The 17967-nt window shown below is 34.4% G+C and overlaps 2 protein-coding genes across 4 annotated transcripts; both read left to right on the top strand.

Moving 5' to 3' along the window:
* The first annotated feature begins 682 nt into the window (after positions 1-682).
* Positions 683-5865, top strand: LOC104223781 (senescence/dehydration-associated protein At4g35985, chloroplastic-like). 2 transcript variants are annotated; one of them, XM_009775281.2, is made up of 5 exons: positions 683-1317; positions 2350-2465; positions 4085-4251; positions 4336-4420; positions 5531-5865. In XM_009775281.2, exons 1-5 carry the CDS (start codon positions 748-750, stop codon positions 5685-5687), a joined length of 1095 nt encoding a protein of 364 aa, XP_009773583.1. In that variant the 5' UTR covers positions 683-747; the 3' UTR covers positions 5688-5865. The 2 variants fall into 2 exon arrangements, with proteins under 2 accessions (XP_009773583.1, XP_009773582.1); XM_009775280.2 differs by lacking the exon at positions 4336-4420 and having other exon boundaries at positions 684-1317.
* Positions 5866-8453: 2588 nt separating this feature from the next.
* LOC104249590 (uncharacterized protein C3F10.06c) lies at positions 8454-17714 on the top strand. 2 transcript variants are annotated; one of them, XM_070150132.1, is made up of 7 exons: positions 8454-8835; positions 13773-13930; positions 14452-15142; positions 15982-16082; positions 16224-16332; positions 16781-16840; positions 17034-17714. In XM_070150132.1, exons 1-7 carry the CDS (start codon positions 8553-8555, stop codon positions 17201-17203), a joined length of 1572 nt encoding a protein of 523 aa, XP_070006233.1. In that variant the 5' UTR covers positions 8454-8552; the 3' UTR covers positions 17204-17714. The 2 variants fall into 2 exon arrangements, with proteins under 2 accessions (XP_070006233.1, XP_070006234.1); XM_070150133.1 differs by having other exon boundaries at positions 8529-8835; positions 13778-13930.
* The last annotated feature ends 253 nt before the right edge of the window (positions 17715-17967 follow it).

The following is a 17967-nucleotide window of genomic DNA, read 5'->3' as shown; positions in this document are numbered from 1 at the left end:
ATAATTAATTATGGAATAACATATTTTCCAACCAAATGACCCCTTAGTCATTAGCAAATTGTCTTGTATTTATTCTTAATTTTACAACAGAGCTCCATGATAAATTGATGGGTTCCATGTGTCAAATACTTTAATAAATCTTTTAAATTTACCCCTTTATTTCTTACTATAATAAAAGTATCATCCGTTATACTTAAGGTTGAAGCTCTATTAGAAAAAGGACAAATAAGACAATTTGCTAATAGCTAAGGTATGAATGCCCCCACAGGAGGTAAAAAGCAAAATGTTTGGTATAGTTTAGGGATACTTTTTAGCAATCTTTATTCAAGGATACACTATTTACTTTTTCCGATATTATACATTAATTATACACGGTTTTACACATATTATATATATATATATATATATATATATATATGACACATGCGTCGTTTTTAATTTAAGTGGTTGGGTGAATGACTATTTAGGCTAAAATAAAGGGCAGTCTGGTGCACTAAGCTCCCGCTATGCGCATGGTCCGAGGAAGGGCCAGATCGCAAGAGTCTATTGTACGCAACTTTACTCTGCATTCTGCAATAGGTTATTTCCACGGCTTGAACCTGTAACCTCCAATTGTCATGGTAATAACTTTACCAATTACACTACGGCTTGAACGACTATTTAGGTTAATTCTTTCTACTGTACTCACTCTTCCTTATATTGCTCAAAGTTCTTTCTGCAGCAAAGAAAGAAACAACAATCCCAAAAATGAGCTGCTTTAAGCCAAAAAGATCCAAAAGTTTCCCCATAGCCAAAACCCCATCACATAAAGAAACCCCAGAAACCAAAAATATCAGACATGAAGTTCTTTTAAGTATTCCAGGATGCAAAGTTCATTTAATGGATGAAGGAGAAACTTTAGAACTTTCAAATGGTTTCTTCACAATATTTTCTATATCAGAAGAAGATGTTTGTGTGGCTACTATTGTAAAAGTTGGTGATGAACTTCAATGGCCATTAACTAAAGATGAACCTGTAGTGAAACTTGATGCTTTGCATTATTTGTTTACTTTGCCTGTTAAAGAGGGTCATCCTTTGAGTTATGGCGTGACATTTTCAGAAAATGGTAGTGGAAATCTTGGATTTTTGGATACATTTCTTAAGGAAAATTCATTGTTTACTAGTTCAATATCATCAAATAAGAGAAATGATATTGAATGGAAAGACTTTGCTCCTAGAATTGAAGATTATAACAATGTTTTGGCTAAGGCAATTGCTGGAGGTACAGGTCAAATTGTTAAAGGAATATTCAAATGTAGCAATGCTTATACTAATCAGGTTTGTCATATTGTTACCTTATTATGATGTGAAACTGTGGCTAATGGAATTTTTGAATTTCCTTTCTTCTCTTTTGTCTGTTAAAACATGTCTCCACGGTCGAGACAGTGGCGGAGCCAGAATTTTTGGAAAAGATGTTTAAAATTAAATTTGTTTATAAAAAGTAATTTTTGACCAATATTCAGTTACTCTACGTGGCTATACCACTGGTCAAGGAAATGAGATGTTGCATGTCTATAGTGATGTTGGACAGTTCTAATCTTATGAGTTAACTTTTAAATTATCTCGATACCTTTTTTTCTTATTAGAGTTGGACTAATCGTTCCTACTTTTTTCTAATTATATTATTCGCGTTCCAGATGTCCAAACCTAAGCATGCTGAAAGTAGTAGAATTTTCCACCTTAAATTGAGGGAATGGACTGTTATTTTCTTAGGGTAAATTTCATTAATGGTCATTCAAGTTAAGCTTTTATAAAAGTTACATATTTTTTCTTTTTGGTAACAAAAAATTAACAAAAATATAAAAGTGAAGGAAAAATGCCAATTTTTGGCTGGAAAACTGATGTGGCTATCTTAATCCTAACGTTAAGATTGAGTTAGACCCAAGATCCGTTTCCGTTATGTTGATGTTTACTTGGAAATTGTTCAATTTGATTAGAAAATTAGGGATTTTATGTATAAGGTGAATTCTGAGCGTATAGGATTAGTAGATTAACATCTTAAGCTGATTTTGAGCAAAAACTTACTCTCTCTGGTCCACAATAAGTGATCAATTTGCTTTTTTATTTATGTCCAAAATAAGTGTCCATTTATATAACCAAAAAACAATTCAATTTATTTATCCAAAATTACCCTCATGTACTTATCCCTAGAAAGTTTTTACTCCTCACATTAACTATGCTACAACATTTAAGTGACGGTAATTTAGTCATATTAACTACTTTTATCTAGAATTTAGTATTTATATGCCCAAAGCAAATTAATCACTTATTACGGACCGGAGGGAAAAATAATTAGAAAGGGAAATGCAGGTGCAAAAGGGAGGGGAAAACATCTTAATTCCAGCTGTAGAGAACTCTGGTTCTACTGCTACAAAAAGGAAAGGCAATGCTACAAAGAACAATGCAGTCAACGAAAGCCTAAAACGGTATGAAACAGCTATTTATTCCTTTCTCATTAGTCAAAAAGCTAAAGAAAAACACACAGCATGTCTACCACTAAAGAAAAATATTCGTATACCATACGAAATATCTTTAACATTATCTTTCGTGTTAAAATGGCGAAGCTAGAAATTTCTTTAAAGATGTTCAAATTTAAAAGAAATGAATTTTTTTTTAACAAAGGGTGTTCAATATGTGTTATATACTTTGAAAACGTAATATTTTACTTATGTAAACAGTGTAATTTTTCGACAAATGGTAGTCAGTTGACCACCCTTATCAATATGTGGTTTCGTCACTGTTCGTCGTACATGACCTATTAACTAGCTATCTGATAGGGTTTTTGTCTGATATAGCTAGTGGTGGTGTGTCTTATTATTTTTCAGTACAAGATCTATTTACTAGCTATCGGTTTTGCTTTGTATCTTTCTTCTGGATTTCATGTTGTTCCTGTTTTTTTTTTTTTTTGTGATTTATGTGGTGATACTAATATTGTCTAATTTAATTTTTATTTTTTTTTGTTCTCTTGAACCGAGGGTCTTTCGGAAATAACCTCTCTACCCCTTCAGAGTGAGGGTAAGGTCTGCGTACACATTACCTTCCCCAGACCCTACTAGTAAAATTTCACTTGATTGTTGTTGTGGTTGTATTCGTCGTACTTAGGGTCATCCATATTCTTACCGTTATCAAATCGCCTTGCATTTGCCATTGGCTCTATTGAAACTTCAACCTGAAGTATAACATAGAGTAATTTTTAAACCATATACAAAAGTAGATGAATAAATTAGACATTTTTCTGCATCACTTTGTCACGTGGAATTTACTGAATTCACACTTAGAGCTCTATTAATTAAAGTCAAGGATAAATACGAAACAACTTGTAATTTGGCAAGGTTGTGAATAGCTTAAAAGTATCATATAAAGCCAACTAAGGGTCCGTTTGGCCATAATTTTTTTTTACTTTTTTTGGAAAAATTTCACTTTTTTCCGGATCAGTATTTGGCCATAAAAATTTTAAATTTCACTTGAAGTTGAATTTCGATTTTTTTTGGAATTTAAAAAACTCAAAAAGTGATTTTTCTCTTCACATCACTCACAAATATTCAAAAATAGCTCCAAATTATATTCATGTCCAAACACACCTCTCATTTTCAAATACCATTTTTAATTTTAAAAAAAAAATCATTTTTTTCCGGAATTTTATAATTTTTATGTCCAAACGCCGCCTAAGATATTTTGGATAGTAAAACCCTCACGGGTTGACATGGTGGCAATTGACTTGAGCTTTGGGGTTTGCTCCCTTTCAAGGTCTCAAGTTCGAAACCCACTGGGTGCAAACAATTTCTGAGGGTGGGTAAATCCTGAATTAACCTTGGTGCACTTGCGAGAAACTCCTTGTCGAGGGCCTGTGCACCTCCGAAATTATTCGGGGCTCGAAGAGACTCAGACATTCGGTGCAAATAAAAAAAGAAGAAGATATTTTGGATAGTAAAATAGTAAATATGGAACATTCCCCAAAAGATAGAAAAATGTATGTTTTTTTTCTTCTTGTTTCTAAAATGTCCAAAAAAGCTTGAACTAAAACCTATCATTCAATATATTGTAGTGTGAGGAAGCTGTCAAAAATGACAGGAAAGATGAGCAAATCTATGCTAAATGGGGTTGGAATTGCAACTGGTTCAGTTATGGGGCCAATGGTTAGGTCTCAAGCCGGCAAGAAATTCTTAGCCATGGTTCCTGGAGAAGTTCTCTTAGCTTCACTTGATGCTATCAGTAAGTGGCCAGCAATTTTATTTTTGTTGTTTTATCTTTCTTTTTTCAAATATGTTTAGAATCATTTTCTTGTTGAAACTGTAGACAAGATTTTAGATGCTGCTGAAGCTGCTGAAAAACAAACATTATCTGCAACTTCTGGTGCTGTGACTAGGATGGTAACTAATAGGTACTCCCTTTGTTCATATGATCGTCTTTTGACTCGGCATGAAATTTAAGAAAAAAAAAGATGTTTGGAACTTGCAGTTTTGAACATGAGGACAGTCCGGTGCACAAAGCATCTCGTGTTCACGCAGGGTCCGTGAAGAGCCGCACCCTAAGGGGCGTGGTGTAGACAACCTATCCTAATGCAAACATTAGTTGCTGCGTCCACGACTCAAACCCGTGACCTATATGTCACACTGTGGTCTTGAATATGTTATGATAATTTTTACGGCTTTAAAAGTATGTCATTAAGAGTAAGATGACAAGATTAAGTTAAATTATTTTTAAATATAAAATATAATTATTTTAAAAACTAATAAGATATGAGTGTTACATAATGTGGAACAGACAGAGTAAGCTATTAAGATTAAAGTAGGGATGGAACTACGTGGTCTAAAGGGTTCCTTTGAATCCCCTTCATCGGGAAAAATTCTGTAAATAGGGTAACAACAATCTTTCTTGCATATACAACAATTCTGTTGCCATATGACAAGAAGGTCACGGGTTCGAGTCGTGGAATAATCTCTTGCTGAAATGTAGTGTAAGGCTGCGCACAACAAAACCCTTGTGATATGGCCCTTCTCCGACCCGCATATAGCGGGAGTTTAGTGAACCGGACTGCCGTTTTATACGTATATACACATACAGACATTGTTGAATCCCCTTTGACATTCTTTTTGAATCCCTTGGACACAAGTAAAGCTTCTAATATAAGGGATTAAGGGCACAATGTGGTTCAAAAATTACTTTAGGTCGCAAGTTTATATGTATTATATTCTCACCTTTTTAATAGTTTTGCTAGCATTCCCTTAAGATCACCATTAATGTAACCACAAATGATCACGCTATTTTTATTTTGTTCTCGCAGAAGCGAAACCAAGATTTGAAGTTAAGGGGTTCAGTATTCTAGTCTTTTTGAGTTATTGGATTCTAAACTAATAATATTTTACATATTAAATGAATTTTTTAAGACAAATACAAAGTTAACTTAGTCTCTGGTTCTGCTCCTGTGTTCTCGCGTGAATTCACAGTGATGATTTATGATGTCTAATTTTTAGCTTTGAATGTGGAATAGGTTTGGAGAGAATGCAGGGGAAGCAACAGAAGATGCATTAGCAACAGCAGGGCACTGTGCAGGAACTGCTTGGAATGTATTCAAAATAAGGAAGGCCCTTAATCCTGCTTCTTCTGTCTCCTCTGGAGCACTAAATGCAGCAAAAACAAGGAAATAATACTAAGATTTTAAGGAAAAAAAGAAAGTTGTTGTAAGACATGTCTGAATGAAGATGACATTGTTTCTCAAGTTGATTGAAACATCTTCTGACATTGTCGGACTAGTCAGCCTAAAGATATTTTCAACAAGGCTTAATATTGTTCACTTGGTAAGAAATCGCAAAATTTTTCGTGAAAGAGCTCACACCATTGCGACTATTTCTACATCATCTATGTAACTTTTTTTTTAATCAACTTCTAATGCAGAAATTTATTGACACACTCAACTAACGTAAAACATTAGATTGTTAGCAATAATTTACGAAATTTTAAATCATGGTCTAATGTTTCTCATAAAAATTTTAAGTTATTCAAAAAATAATATTTGATGTGGTCTATAAAAGGTTCATAAGTTGCAAGATAAATAAAATGAGGGTCATTTACTAAACAGCTATCCCGAGAAAGGACAACCGGCAAAAATTTGTATGAATTTGGACTCAAGGGCCCAACAAAAAGTTTGAACACCCAAAGTTTTGGGAAAGTTACATATTTTGGCTGCTCAGCCAAAAATATTTATAGCTGCTAGCCAATATACATATAGTATATACTAATAATACAAATATTATATATTTATCGGTTATTTTTTTGGACGAACGACTATTTAAGTTAAGATATCTTTACATAATAGCTAGCCATATTTATTGTTTACTTTTTCTAGCTATATGCATTGATTATACACAATATAATATACATATTATGCATATAATATACCTACACTAGCTATTTTTAGTTTAAGCGAAGGTTAAGAAAGAATTACAAGAAAATACACGTGACTTCACACCATAACAAAAAAAGGCTCATGTTTTTAAGTTTTACCCGACTTAGCCCACATTGTACATATTTTTAAAGCACTAGCAAATTCAAAATATGTGTTCTTACAACCATCGCTTCTAAAAGCTATGGAGTTAAATATGTGTTCTCATAGTCATTGCTTTTAGTCTCCTCTGTTCTTCTTACATATTCTTCAAGGGGTCATGTATTTTTTGCTTCTCCTCTTGTGTCACCTACTTGCAATGTAAGAAAATTGAAGAGTAGAAGTCCACCATTGAAGACCATTCAAAGCTTTGCTTTCGAAAATGGGTTTTTTTTTTGTATTTTTTGTATTTTTTAGTTGTTTGGATTGGGTGTTGTTCCAATTGATTGAAAATATCAAAAGGAGTTCAAAATTTAAATTTGAAGTGATTTGGAGTAGATTTGAGCTAAATTTCATAAAAGACGCAAGGAATACGAAGTCGTTTTTTTTGTATAATTATGTATAATAGTGTATATAAGTGTCGGAACACATCTTATACATTATTATACACCTTTACACAAGCATCTGTAGACGAAGTTCTTCCACGATTTTCAGTTGCAATTCTTGTTCAAAACCAGTTCAAATTTCCATTAAATAACTTCAAAATTTATATACAACCTCCTTATATTATTTCTAACAAGTCTAAATAACACCCACTCTAAATTTCTCACAAAATCAAATTCGAAATTTAAACCCACATATTTAAGCTTGTTAAAAATCTAATTTTTACCACCCAAATGAATTTGGTTTGTTGAACTAATATTTGAGTCACAGTTACTGATTTGAAAATTAATTTAAAAGCTTAGGGATTTTTTTTTAAAAATTAAATAATAATTTTGAGAACCTATTAGAGTTGGATGTTGAATCTTAGCCTATTATTTTTGGGCTAGTTGGTTGTAAATTGAAATATGGGCTATAAAATTAAAAAATAGGGAGCCCAGTTGTTCTAATGTGAAATTTTTTCGGAGGTTAATTCTTGAGAAATTTTCATAAAGCACTATCTTTTAATGATAATTAGCTATCTATAGATACCATTTGCTATATTACGGATTGTAGATGCCTTTTCTGTTGTTATAAGATGTATTTGATATATTTAAGCTACTGTATTCATGAATACAGTAACAAAAATAGGTGTGAATCAGGGAAGTCCAACTAATCAGTTGTTGTATTCGAGTGTATTCGACTGTATTCATGGCGTGAAACATAGGATTACAGCTGGACAGATTATTGTATTCGACTGTATTCACAACATGAAATAGAGGATGGCTCTGTTTTTAAATGAAAAGTGAATCAATTAACATAATAGACTTCTAATATAACTCAACAAACTCAATTTTAACAAACAAATTTTGTATTTCCAGTTATAAAAAAGATTCTCAACCGAAAAATACCCCAAAAACATAGCAATCTTCAAAAAAATTATATAATACATCTGAATACATAAATTATATTAATTAAAAAAAACATATGAATACATTCATGGCATATAGCGAGACAGTGAATACAATGAAATACATAGAATACAACGGGATATATTGAAATACAATGAAAAAAAGATAGTGAATACAATGAAATACATGTACTACAGAGATACATTAAATTACAATGAAGAAAAAGACAATGAATACAATGAAATACATGAAAAATACAGCGTAATACGTTGAAAATACATTGAAATATATTAACATAAAATCAAGTTGCTCAGCCCCAAACTCCGTCGTCTTTGTTCAATTCCTTAATTCTTCTCAAGTTAATTTCTCCTTTTTGGAAGTGGCCCAAATGCGAAACAAATCCAATAGAAGCCCAACTTGCACTTCCTTCCGGAGGAAGTATACAAATAGCCATTCTTAGGACTACTATTTAGCGATTAGTCAATATTAATTTTATTTTGAAAAATAACATAATAAATTGACTAATTACTAAATAACATCACATGGCTACCAGGTGTCATTACTAAGGACACAAATCGCAGTCTAAAAGACATTAATAGTCGTTTAGGTTGCAAATTTGCAGAGCTCGAACGCCAGTTTCAATGGAGAATCCAGCAAATTTGAACATATACAAAGCTTCAAGAACAATAAAACGAAGCGAAAACACTCTCTACAACGCCTTACGATCAATTTACGAGGATTCCATATTCGTCGGCGAGATTTCTCAGCTATGGCCGGAGCTTCCCCTACTTGCAAATCTCCGTTGTGGCCTTTGGTACTCTCAAAAATTCCACTCCGCGTGTTATTTCAAGTCAACCGATGGACATACCAATAATTGGTCTTTTAATACCTCTCGCCTTAACCTACATGTTGCCCTTCTTGCTGGTAACCTTCCTTATGTCTTCTATTTAATATTTTATGTATAATTAACAGTGATTCGTTTGTTTGATTCTCTTGGGAATTAAGGTAGGTAGAGTCAGAGACGGATCTAGGATTTCCGGAGAATGGTTTCACCATTACTTTAAAAGAAAAAATAGGATTTCTGGAGAATGGGTTCACCATTACTTTAAAAGAAAACATGTTTATAGGGGATTCAATCCCCTGACCTTAAGGCTATTGGAAATAAGAGACCAAAACAAGTGCACCACTTCATCTCTTTTGACCATAGGTTCCATCAAATATATATATCTATTTTTGCCAAATTATGTACATCATATCTATACTTTAACCCGAGAACCATGGGTTCACGTGAACCACTTTTTAGACCGTAGATCCGCCTCTGGGTAGAGTGTGTGTGTGTGAGAGAGAGAAAGAAATTAAAGACTCATCTAGTCAATTGAAGCATTTCTGACGTGTGTGTGTGAAATTAAAGACTCTTCTAATTAATTGAAGCATTTCTGCCCCTTTGTAAATTGGTACTCAAAATGTTCCAATTTATATGCTGGTTACTGAGTATTTTCTGTGTAAGACGTTTCACATGTGTGTGTATATATGTATGTATTGTATGTATGTATATATGCATGTATAAAATTAGGGACTCTTCTAATTAATTGAAGAATTTCTGCCACTTTGTAAATTGTCACTCAAAATGTTCCAATTTATATGCTGGTCTCTAAGTATTTTCTGTGTAAGACGTTTCACACCTGCGTGTGTGTTTGTATATATATATGGCAAAAGTATGCGTAGTATTTTGTTGTCTTAAAATGTCATGTTAAGAGCATGTCATTTAGGGTAATATGAGAATGATAAAGATTAAAGAGTTCTCATATATATATATATATATATATATATATATATATATATATATATATGTGTATATGTATATGTATTGTGTTAAATTATTTCGGAACAAACCAAGAGAAAAGAGTACCATATAAAATGAAAAAAACCTGCTACAGTAATCTAAGCTTGACTAAAAGCACATTAAGTATGGTATGTCACATTAAGTATATTGTGTAAATATGAACCTGGAACGACTGAAAATTGCTCCAAACATTTTTAGAAGATACATTTCTTGCATAAATTCTATATATCCTCTTCCAATATCCTCTTGTCTGACACTAAGAAATCAAAAGTCGATGTTAGTTTTGTACATTTCAGCCAGCTTATTGTCAAATTAATAACTAGTTCCACTCATAGGTGTTAAACGGGTGGGCCGGGTCGCTTTTTTTTTTGGACCCGTACGGGTTACAGTCCGGGCCGGTTCCGGGTTGATTCTTAACGGGTTTAACGGGTTCGGGTTCATCCGGGTAAAAATTGAACCGTACGGGTTACGGGTTGAGGGGGCCGGGTCGGGCCGGGTTTTAGTGTATTTTTTAATTTTTTTTTTTTTGTATTTTGTATAACTATTGTAAGTTATATTAATATAAAGAATACAAGTAAGATGGAAAAAAATTGCACTTATAAATTTCAAGTGCTACATTTATTTCAAAATTCAAACTTACAAATTGAAAGGTTTACATTTAACAAGTAAATTAACCAAAAAAGAATAAATTCAAAGGTTTTGCATTGCCTTAGTAAGTTCTTCATAATCAATATGAACTGAGTGACCTTCTTCTGGAGTGTTAAATTCGGATGGGTTACCATGTGTTAATATATCTCCAAGTTCCTCAGCTTCTGGGCTATCAACATCTTCACGTCCTTGATTTCTTCGTTCCGATCTAATCCAATCTCTGAAACATACTAAAACTTCCAAAGCATTGCTTCCCAATGAGTGACGGATGTCTCCAAGTTGTTGTCTTGCTTGGCTAAATGCACTCTCTGATGCAACAGTTGAAATTGGCACATTCAGCACGTCCCGAGCCATAGCGAAAAGAACAGGAAATTGCTTTCCATTCTCATGCCACCATCCCAACGGTGAAAATTCCTTTGTGCGAGGCTCTTTTTGCTTCTGCAAGTAGAATTGAAGTTCATCAATGTTCCTGCTACTGGTTTGAGTGTTAGAAAATGTAGAAAGAATATTAAAACTATCAAGGCCTTCTTCATCATCCACAGTAGCAAAAGTGATACAATGCATAGTGGGATTAACATTGCCTACATTAAGAGCATCATCATCAATTACATTTGCAAAATAATTGTATAATTGTTGTAAATATTCATTTAGCTTGTTCATACAAGTATATAAATCTGGGGTTTCAGTTGGTCCAATCTCCATATAACTATATAAAACATTCATTAATTGGTGACAATCAGACATCTTAATAGAAGGATTTAAAACGGAACCAATTAAGTAAATCGGAGGAATTGGAAAGAAATATTTTTTGAATTTTGCTTGCATTTTTTCAACAACATCCCTATATTTTTCTTTCTTCTTAAATTCAAAGAGTAGAAAAGAAATTTCAGCTATATGTACTAAAGCCATAGTAACAGTAGGGTAATATGCTCCAGAAAACTCAACAGTAGCTGTATAAAATTTATGTAAAAATTTAACAACATCATTAATGACCTCCCAAGTAGTAGTTGTTAACATAAGGTTTGGATCAGTACAATGCGCATTAGCAACTTCAGTTATTGGAAATCTATATTTGTAGCAACATTTTAAAAATATATATGTATAATTCCATCTAGTAACAATTTCGTCTGGCATGAATCTGGGTTTAAGGTTATACTGGACACACTTATTCTTAAATTCCTTTATTCTAGATTGTCTATTATTTCCTTGAATAACACCAACTGCTCTTCTAACATGAGTAATCTCAGTTGAAAATAAATCAAGGCCACTTTTAACAATTAAATTATAAACATGACATGCACACCTAACATGAAAAATTTCATCAAGAGGTGGTTGCAAATGCAGTTTTAATATTGAAATTGCGGCATTATTGTTAGAAGCATTATCAAAAGACATACACAATACTTTTTGCTTGAGATTATAAAATTCAACAACTTCACAAATAGTACTACTTATAAACGTAGCAGTATGACTCTGATCTTCATCATATCTAAAAGCGATAATACGTTTTTGCATACAAGTACTATCATCTATCCAATGACATATAATTGTCAAATAATCATTTCCATTAACAGCATGGCCAATATCAGAAGTTAGAGAAACTCTACAAGGAAGGTGGCTAAACAAGTAACATATGTATGTTTGATATTGTCCATGAAGTCTAAAGATATCAGCTCTACAAGTACTTCTAGGGATACCTTTAAATAAAGGATTGTAAATCCTTTGAATATTCATTATAAGATATGATGAAGAAGCAAAAGAAAAAGGTAGACAACCCAAAGCAATCATTTTTGCTAACTCCTCACGATCCTTCATTTTATCATATTTCACAAGACCACCAGTAGTAGGGTTTAGAGTTGATTGATTTCCATCTCCATCAGATCCCCATTCTATAGGATGCTCAATTCTCATATGTCTACTAAGTGTCCCAGTCCCCCTAATTGACCCCCAGTCTTATGTTTAAACGTATCATTACAAAGTTTACATTTAACTCTATCAGTACCTTCTATTTCCTCAAAGAATTTCCAAACCTTACTTCTTTTTCTACGATTACTAGTCGGGGCCACAGGTGGTCTACTACTAGCAACACGACCGCCACCCCTGCTAGCAGCTCCAACACTACTAGGTGTAAGTGGTATCTCATCTTCCATTTCTAATTCATTATCATCTATACCAAAATCTTCCTGCAATTGTTCATAGTCTATATTATTATCAGGTAATGTTTCAGGAATATTTGGAGAGGTATTTAAATTACTACCAGATGCTGAATCTGAAGTACTACCTCTTTTTTTATTTCCCCGATTAGTAACCTTGTTACAAACTCTTTTTGCAGTATTAAACATATTGTAAAAATTTAACTACTAGCGACAAAACAAATAAATATGCAAGTAAAATAGTAAATAAGAGAAAGAGCTGGAGGGAGTGCACCGAATTCGGCAATAAATTGAGCACTTGATGATTCCGCAACTCAAATGTTACCACGAAGAAACGTCAATTCTTCCAATTTTGAAGTTCAATTGTTCAAACTTCAAAAAATAAGTACTACGATAAATTAAATTTCAAAAAAAATAGCCAAATAGTTGATTGCACTTTAATAGGTGAAGAATGAAGATTGAAGAATGAGAGAATATGAGAATTGAGATTGAGAATTGAGTGAAAAAATGAGGAAGAGGGGGGGTATTTATAGATTTTGAAAGGGGGGTTAATTTTAAAAAACAACAACCCAAAATTGGGCTATTTGTGCAATTCACCCGTTGGGCAATGGCCATTTTCTGAAATGGACCGTTGCCAACGGTCAGATCTGGCCCAAATTAAAAAAAAAATAATAATTTTTTTTACCGTTAAACCGGCCCGGCCCGGCTAACCGGTTTACGGGTACTGTTCACCTAACGGGTTGGACCGGTCCGGGTAACTGGTATTTTAATGGTAAACGGACCAACCCGCATGTCCCCCCCTAACCCAGCCCAACCCAGCCCCCTTTAACCGGTCCGGGCCGGTTCCGGTTTTAACCGGGCCGGTCCGGTCCGGAACCGGGTTGACCCGGCCCGTTTAACACCCCTAGACTTCCACTATTTGTACAATAGTGGCAAGCACCAGTACATAGAAGGTTTTATAGTCCAGTTGCTTCCTTGAAAATAGTAGAGTGCTCGTATTCAGGCTAAAAAAAACACTAACGCCATCACAGAATTTCAATAGGTCATCAAAATCAGTATATATCTGACGATGTTCAGTAGTTTGCTTGTAATTGTTAAAAAATATATTTATTTGTATATAACAACTACAGTAGCATTGCATTTGCTAGCTGGATGGTTGCAATCTTTATTCTATATTTACATGATATAGTTGGAAACTAATTGCTCTTGCTGGTTAGGACAGAAGGGAGGGTGTATGATTGTTGATTCAACAAGGAAAGGGAAGAGGTTTCCAGATAGTATGTCAAAGACAATACCGATTTGGACCTGTGTATTGAATCGTGCCATTTGGAATTACAGAATGAGATTTGGTTTGGCTGGTACTGCAGAAAAGAAAGTAAGAACAACTAATTATTTTGGTGCATAATTATTTCTTAGGAATAGAGATAGTTTATTATCTTTTTATGTCAAAAGAAAGTTTTTAGTTTTGTGAATGTCCTTGTTCAAGTCGCAAAAAGATCTTATGTTTTTTTTCCTCTGAAAAGATTAACTGTAAGTTGGAGGAAGAGGAGAATAAAATATCTGTTTTCTTGTTTTGTCAGCACTATTATTGTTCTCTCAGAGAATAGAATTAGGATTAGAGGTCATGTACTTTCTGAAAGGATAAAAAGATATGAGGAAATATTGAAAAGAAATCCTAGGCTTGTGATCTGTGAGACTTTTTGCTTGTTCGTTTTCCAAAAGATATTACTGTTGGCTTTCTTGTCAATAACTGCATTGGGCCCAAACTTTTATGTGTGATGTGCAATGTAGACTTGCCATTTAATATAAGGCGTAACTATGCTCCCGCCATACACACAAAAACGCCAATATGTTTTGATGTACTTATTCATATTTTTTATGAATTCTTTTGAGCAGGAGACAAATGATTCCACCAAGCATGGAGATAGTATTAGTGACTCTTATAGCTGGGATTGTTCCTTGCATCTCCCTTTGTGGGTCTCAAATACTGAAAGAGCACTTATTGAGGAGCGTTTAGACGGATGGACCAAGGATCTGGAGGTCAGTGGAGCTGATATTGCTTCCATTGCTTTGTCCCTGAAAAAACCGCTACGCCCACTATGGATTTCACAAAAAACTGTGATCTGGTTAAATGAAGTACCTGATTGTGATTCTTGGGACTTCACTCCAATATTACTTGTTTCTACGTCCTCCCCAAGTAGCAACTTTCAGCAAAGAACAACCTCTGAATTTAGTTGGAGGTACATAGCTGGAGCTGGAGATGATGAGGAAAGTTGGGCGAGGGGCTTGTCACCAAATCTTTTTTGGAAACATGCATATGATCTCATAAGCTCTGGTCCTGATATGTGTAACAAGAAGGTAGCTGATATTATTGAAAAGGACAGGGTATACCGTGCACAGAGGGGAGAAAATGCTCCTCAAATATCTATTAAGCCTTCAAAATCTTCTATGAGTAGTGGCCGTTTGCCAGCGGAAGAACCATTAGACCTGGAGCCTCAATTCATGAACAGAGATGAGAAGTCTTCTGATAATAATTCCATATTTTGGCTGGGGGAAAGTAATCTAGCAGTTGGCACAACACAGCTTGGTATGCTTCTTATGCACCCCTATTCTTGTGAAGTAATGAATTTATATTAGTTCTGCATGGTTATTGATGTGTATAGCTTCCCGTTGATTGTCTCTGTGACTAGCCTATCTTTTTACTGTATTTTACATGTGGTTTGAACTTGTGGTCTGTCATGTTATGGACTGGAATTCTTTTGGCGGCTATGCATCTTTTAAATTTGTTGGCGCAGGTAAAATTTCAACCAATTTTACTTTGTAAAATTTTAAATTATAAGTGGAGGTTGGTTAACCACTTGGTAGTCAAAACATGGGCTATGCTGTGAGATCTGAATGCTTTGTTAGTTATTTACTTCTTTAAGTGGGGAGTGCTAATCCATTTCCCAGTACTATGCTTGAATTTCTGAGGTCTAATCATCATGACAACTTTCTTTTTCCCCCCATTTTGACCCTGTAGATCTGCTTTTAAGCATCCGTTTCTATTTGGCAGAGACATTTCCAAGTAAAGAATTGGCAAAAGTAGTATGCAGGCTTTTACCATTGGTTAGTTCCTTAGAGAGTGTAAATTAATTTTCTAGTATACTGCAGAATTGTCACATTTTCTGGATATGAGTAAGATAATGCAGACTGCAGATCATAAATCTCCTTTTTGTTTTTCCGTGAAAGGCCTAAAATTATGTTTCTGTAAGCAGATCGCATCAGTATTGTACATGTCCATTGCAAATTCATGTAAAATGATTAAAAAGCCATGTCCTGCCTTTCTCTTTAGTATTCTCGATTTGCTAGTCATTTATCAGTGCCATTGGTTTAATTTTGTCACGAACCTCTTGCAATGGTCACTCTGATTGAAGATTTACCATACAGCTAAGGATGCATCTGGTGTTGATTGTGTGTTGAGTTGTGATCGGGAGTCCAATTCTCTTTGTTCCAAGGAGTCTGAAGCTTATCTAAACCTGTCTATTGTGGTTCGTATGATTTCCTTAAGTTAGTTGCTTAAATTGTTAGTAATTTTTAACTATTGTCCGATTACCTGATTGTTGGCATTAACTCTTTTTTCCCCCTTTTGGGGTTTGTTTGTGTTGATTGGCCCGTTGTGGACAATACAGAGCTCGAAGTTTGACCGATCTTCTTTATTAAGGAATCTTCCTTCAGCAGTGAATTTTGCAAAGAACAACTTGAAAAAAGGGCAGAAACTCCTAGTTTGCTGCAGTAGTGGTAAGTATGGCTTTACTATGTCGCCAGGTTTGTTTTCCACATGCCATTTGACTTGTACTCACTGAAGGTGAAAACTGAATATATTTTGCTCACACATCAAATTTCGCGTGCGGGATTGTAGGGGGTAGGGGAGGGTTTTGAAGACGAGACTGTGGCAAGTCTAGCATGAGCTGTCTTTGAAGGTGATAAGGCACGAGACAGAAAATAGGGGGAGGACTTCTCTCTCCATTTTCACCACTTCATGAATTAGTTGCCAAATCCATTGACCAAAGATGTTACAATAATCAACTTGGTTGGTTATACTTTAATGGGAGACTTGTTTTGTTTTGCATGTTATCTGGCAGTTTTTCTTAATATGCCAATTTATTCAGCTGTTGCTTTAATTGTTTTTGACTGTAGTGGCAAAAGACAAAATATCTCTGACAAAGTTATTTCTTTGTGTTTTCAGGGGAGGATATTAGCATTTGTGTTTGTTTAGCAATTTTGATGTCATTATTTGATGACAGAGGTATGCGCGGGTATCTTATTACAACTTTATGTCCTAATTTTGACTGTCTTAACTAACACAAAATTCAACTACTGTTACCTTTAAGTATCTAACTTTGATATACCAAATTTTAGTGCTCTCTCCTGCAAAATTTATAAATTGTTCTGTATCTTCTGGTTGTCTCAAAATAGTCTAATATTTGCACTTTCCGCAGGGCACTTTGATGAAGGAAGATTTTTCAGTGAGAGACGAGTCACTAAGTTGGAGTTGCGACGAAGATTGGTATTTATCTGCCAATTTGCTGTGAATGCTCGCCCATCAAGAGGGAATGTTAAGCAGGTCTTTAATTATCTCAGTGGAGGAAATATTGAGACAGTTTGTTAAGAAAACGTACTTTGCTTCCATGCCTTAAAACTTGATCGCCCAAATACAATTTAAAATGCTACTCAGAGCACAGATGTGATTGAGCTCCGGAGGAAGAGTAAAGCTGCTATATTCATCTGGTTTTTCTTGCTTTTTCTGTTATCGTTTGAATAAAGCAGTTCCTTTCATTGGGAGTTCTGTCATCTCTCCAACGCACTTGAAGCGATGTTTTGTTTTCCTAATTTCTGTCAAGTGCAAGCTGAGTAGGTATGTGAACGGCCCTTGCCAGTGGCAGATGTACAATTAGTTGATCTTAGATATATATATTTGAACGGTTCTAATCAATAAGTATTTATGCGAAGTTTGAACATATTGTAAGAAAAGAACTTATAGTAATGTGTTACTTTGCATCCAGCAGACTTATCCAATTGTCTCAAGAGCAGGACATTGCTATCACAGCCCCGGCTTTTGTAGTAGAACAGCTTTGGCAATGTCCATTAATAGAACGGGAGAGGTTCAATTTTTCCTTGTACTATTCGAACTTGCTCAATTTTGCTATCCGTTACACTTTTGGTCAATTCATGCTATTGCCGTTCGGATTATTCGCAACATCTTGTATTTTCCCTTATTATAACAGATCTTTTGTGTGAAACGGATGGATTCCATGTGTTCAAATTTTTTGAGAATAAAGATCCAAGTCTTCTCTAACGAAATATTAGATCAAATGTCTACCAGAGAATAAAGTTGCTCCATTTCAAATTTGACCATTTTCCTTTTAACAGAAT

Source organism: Nicotiana sylvestris, chromosome 6 (assembly GCF_000393655.2).
Source record: "Nicotiana sylvestris chromosome 6, ASM39365v2, whole genome shotgun sequence".
Taxonomy (NCBI): Eukaryota; Viridiplantae; Streptophyta; class Magnoliopsida; order Solanales; family Solanaceae; genus Nicotiana; species Nicotiana sylvestris.
Note: the sequence above shows the minus strand (reverse complement) of the source record. Positions and strands in the feature narration are given on the sequence as shown.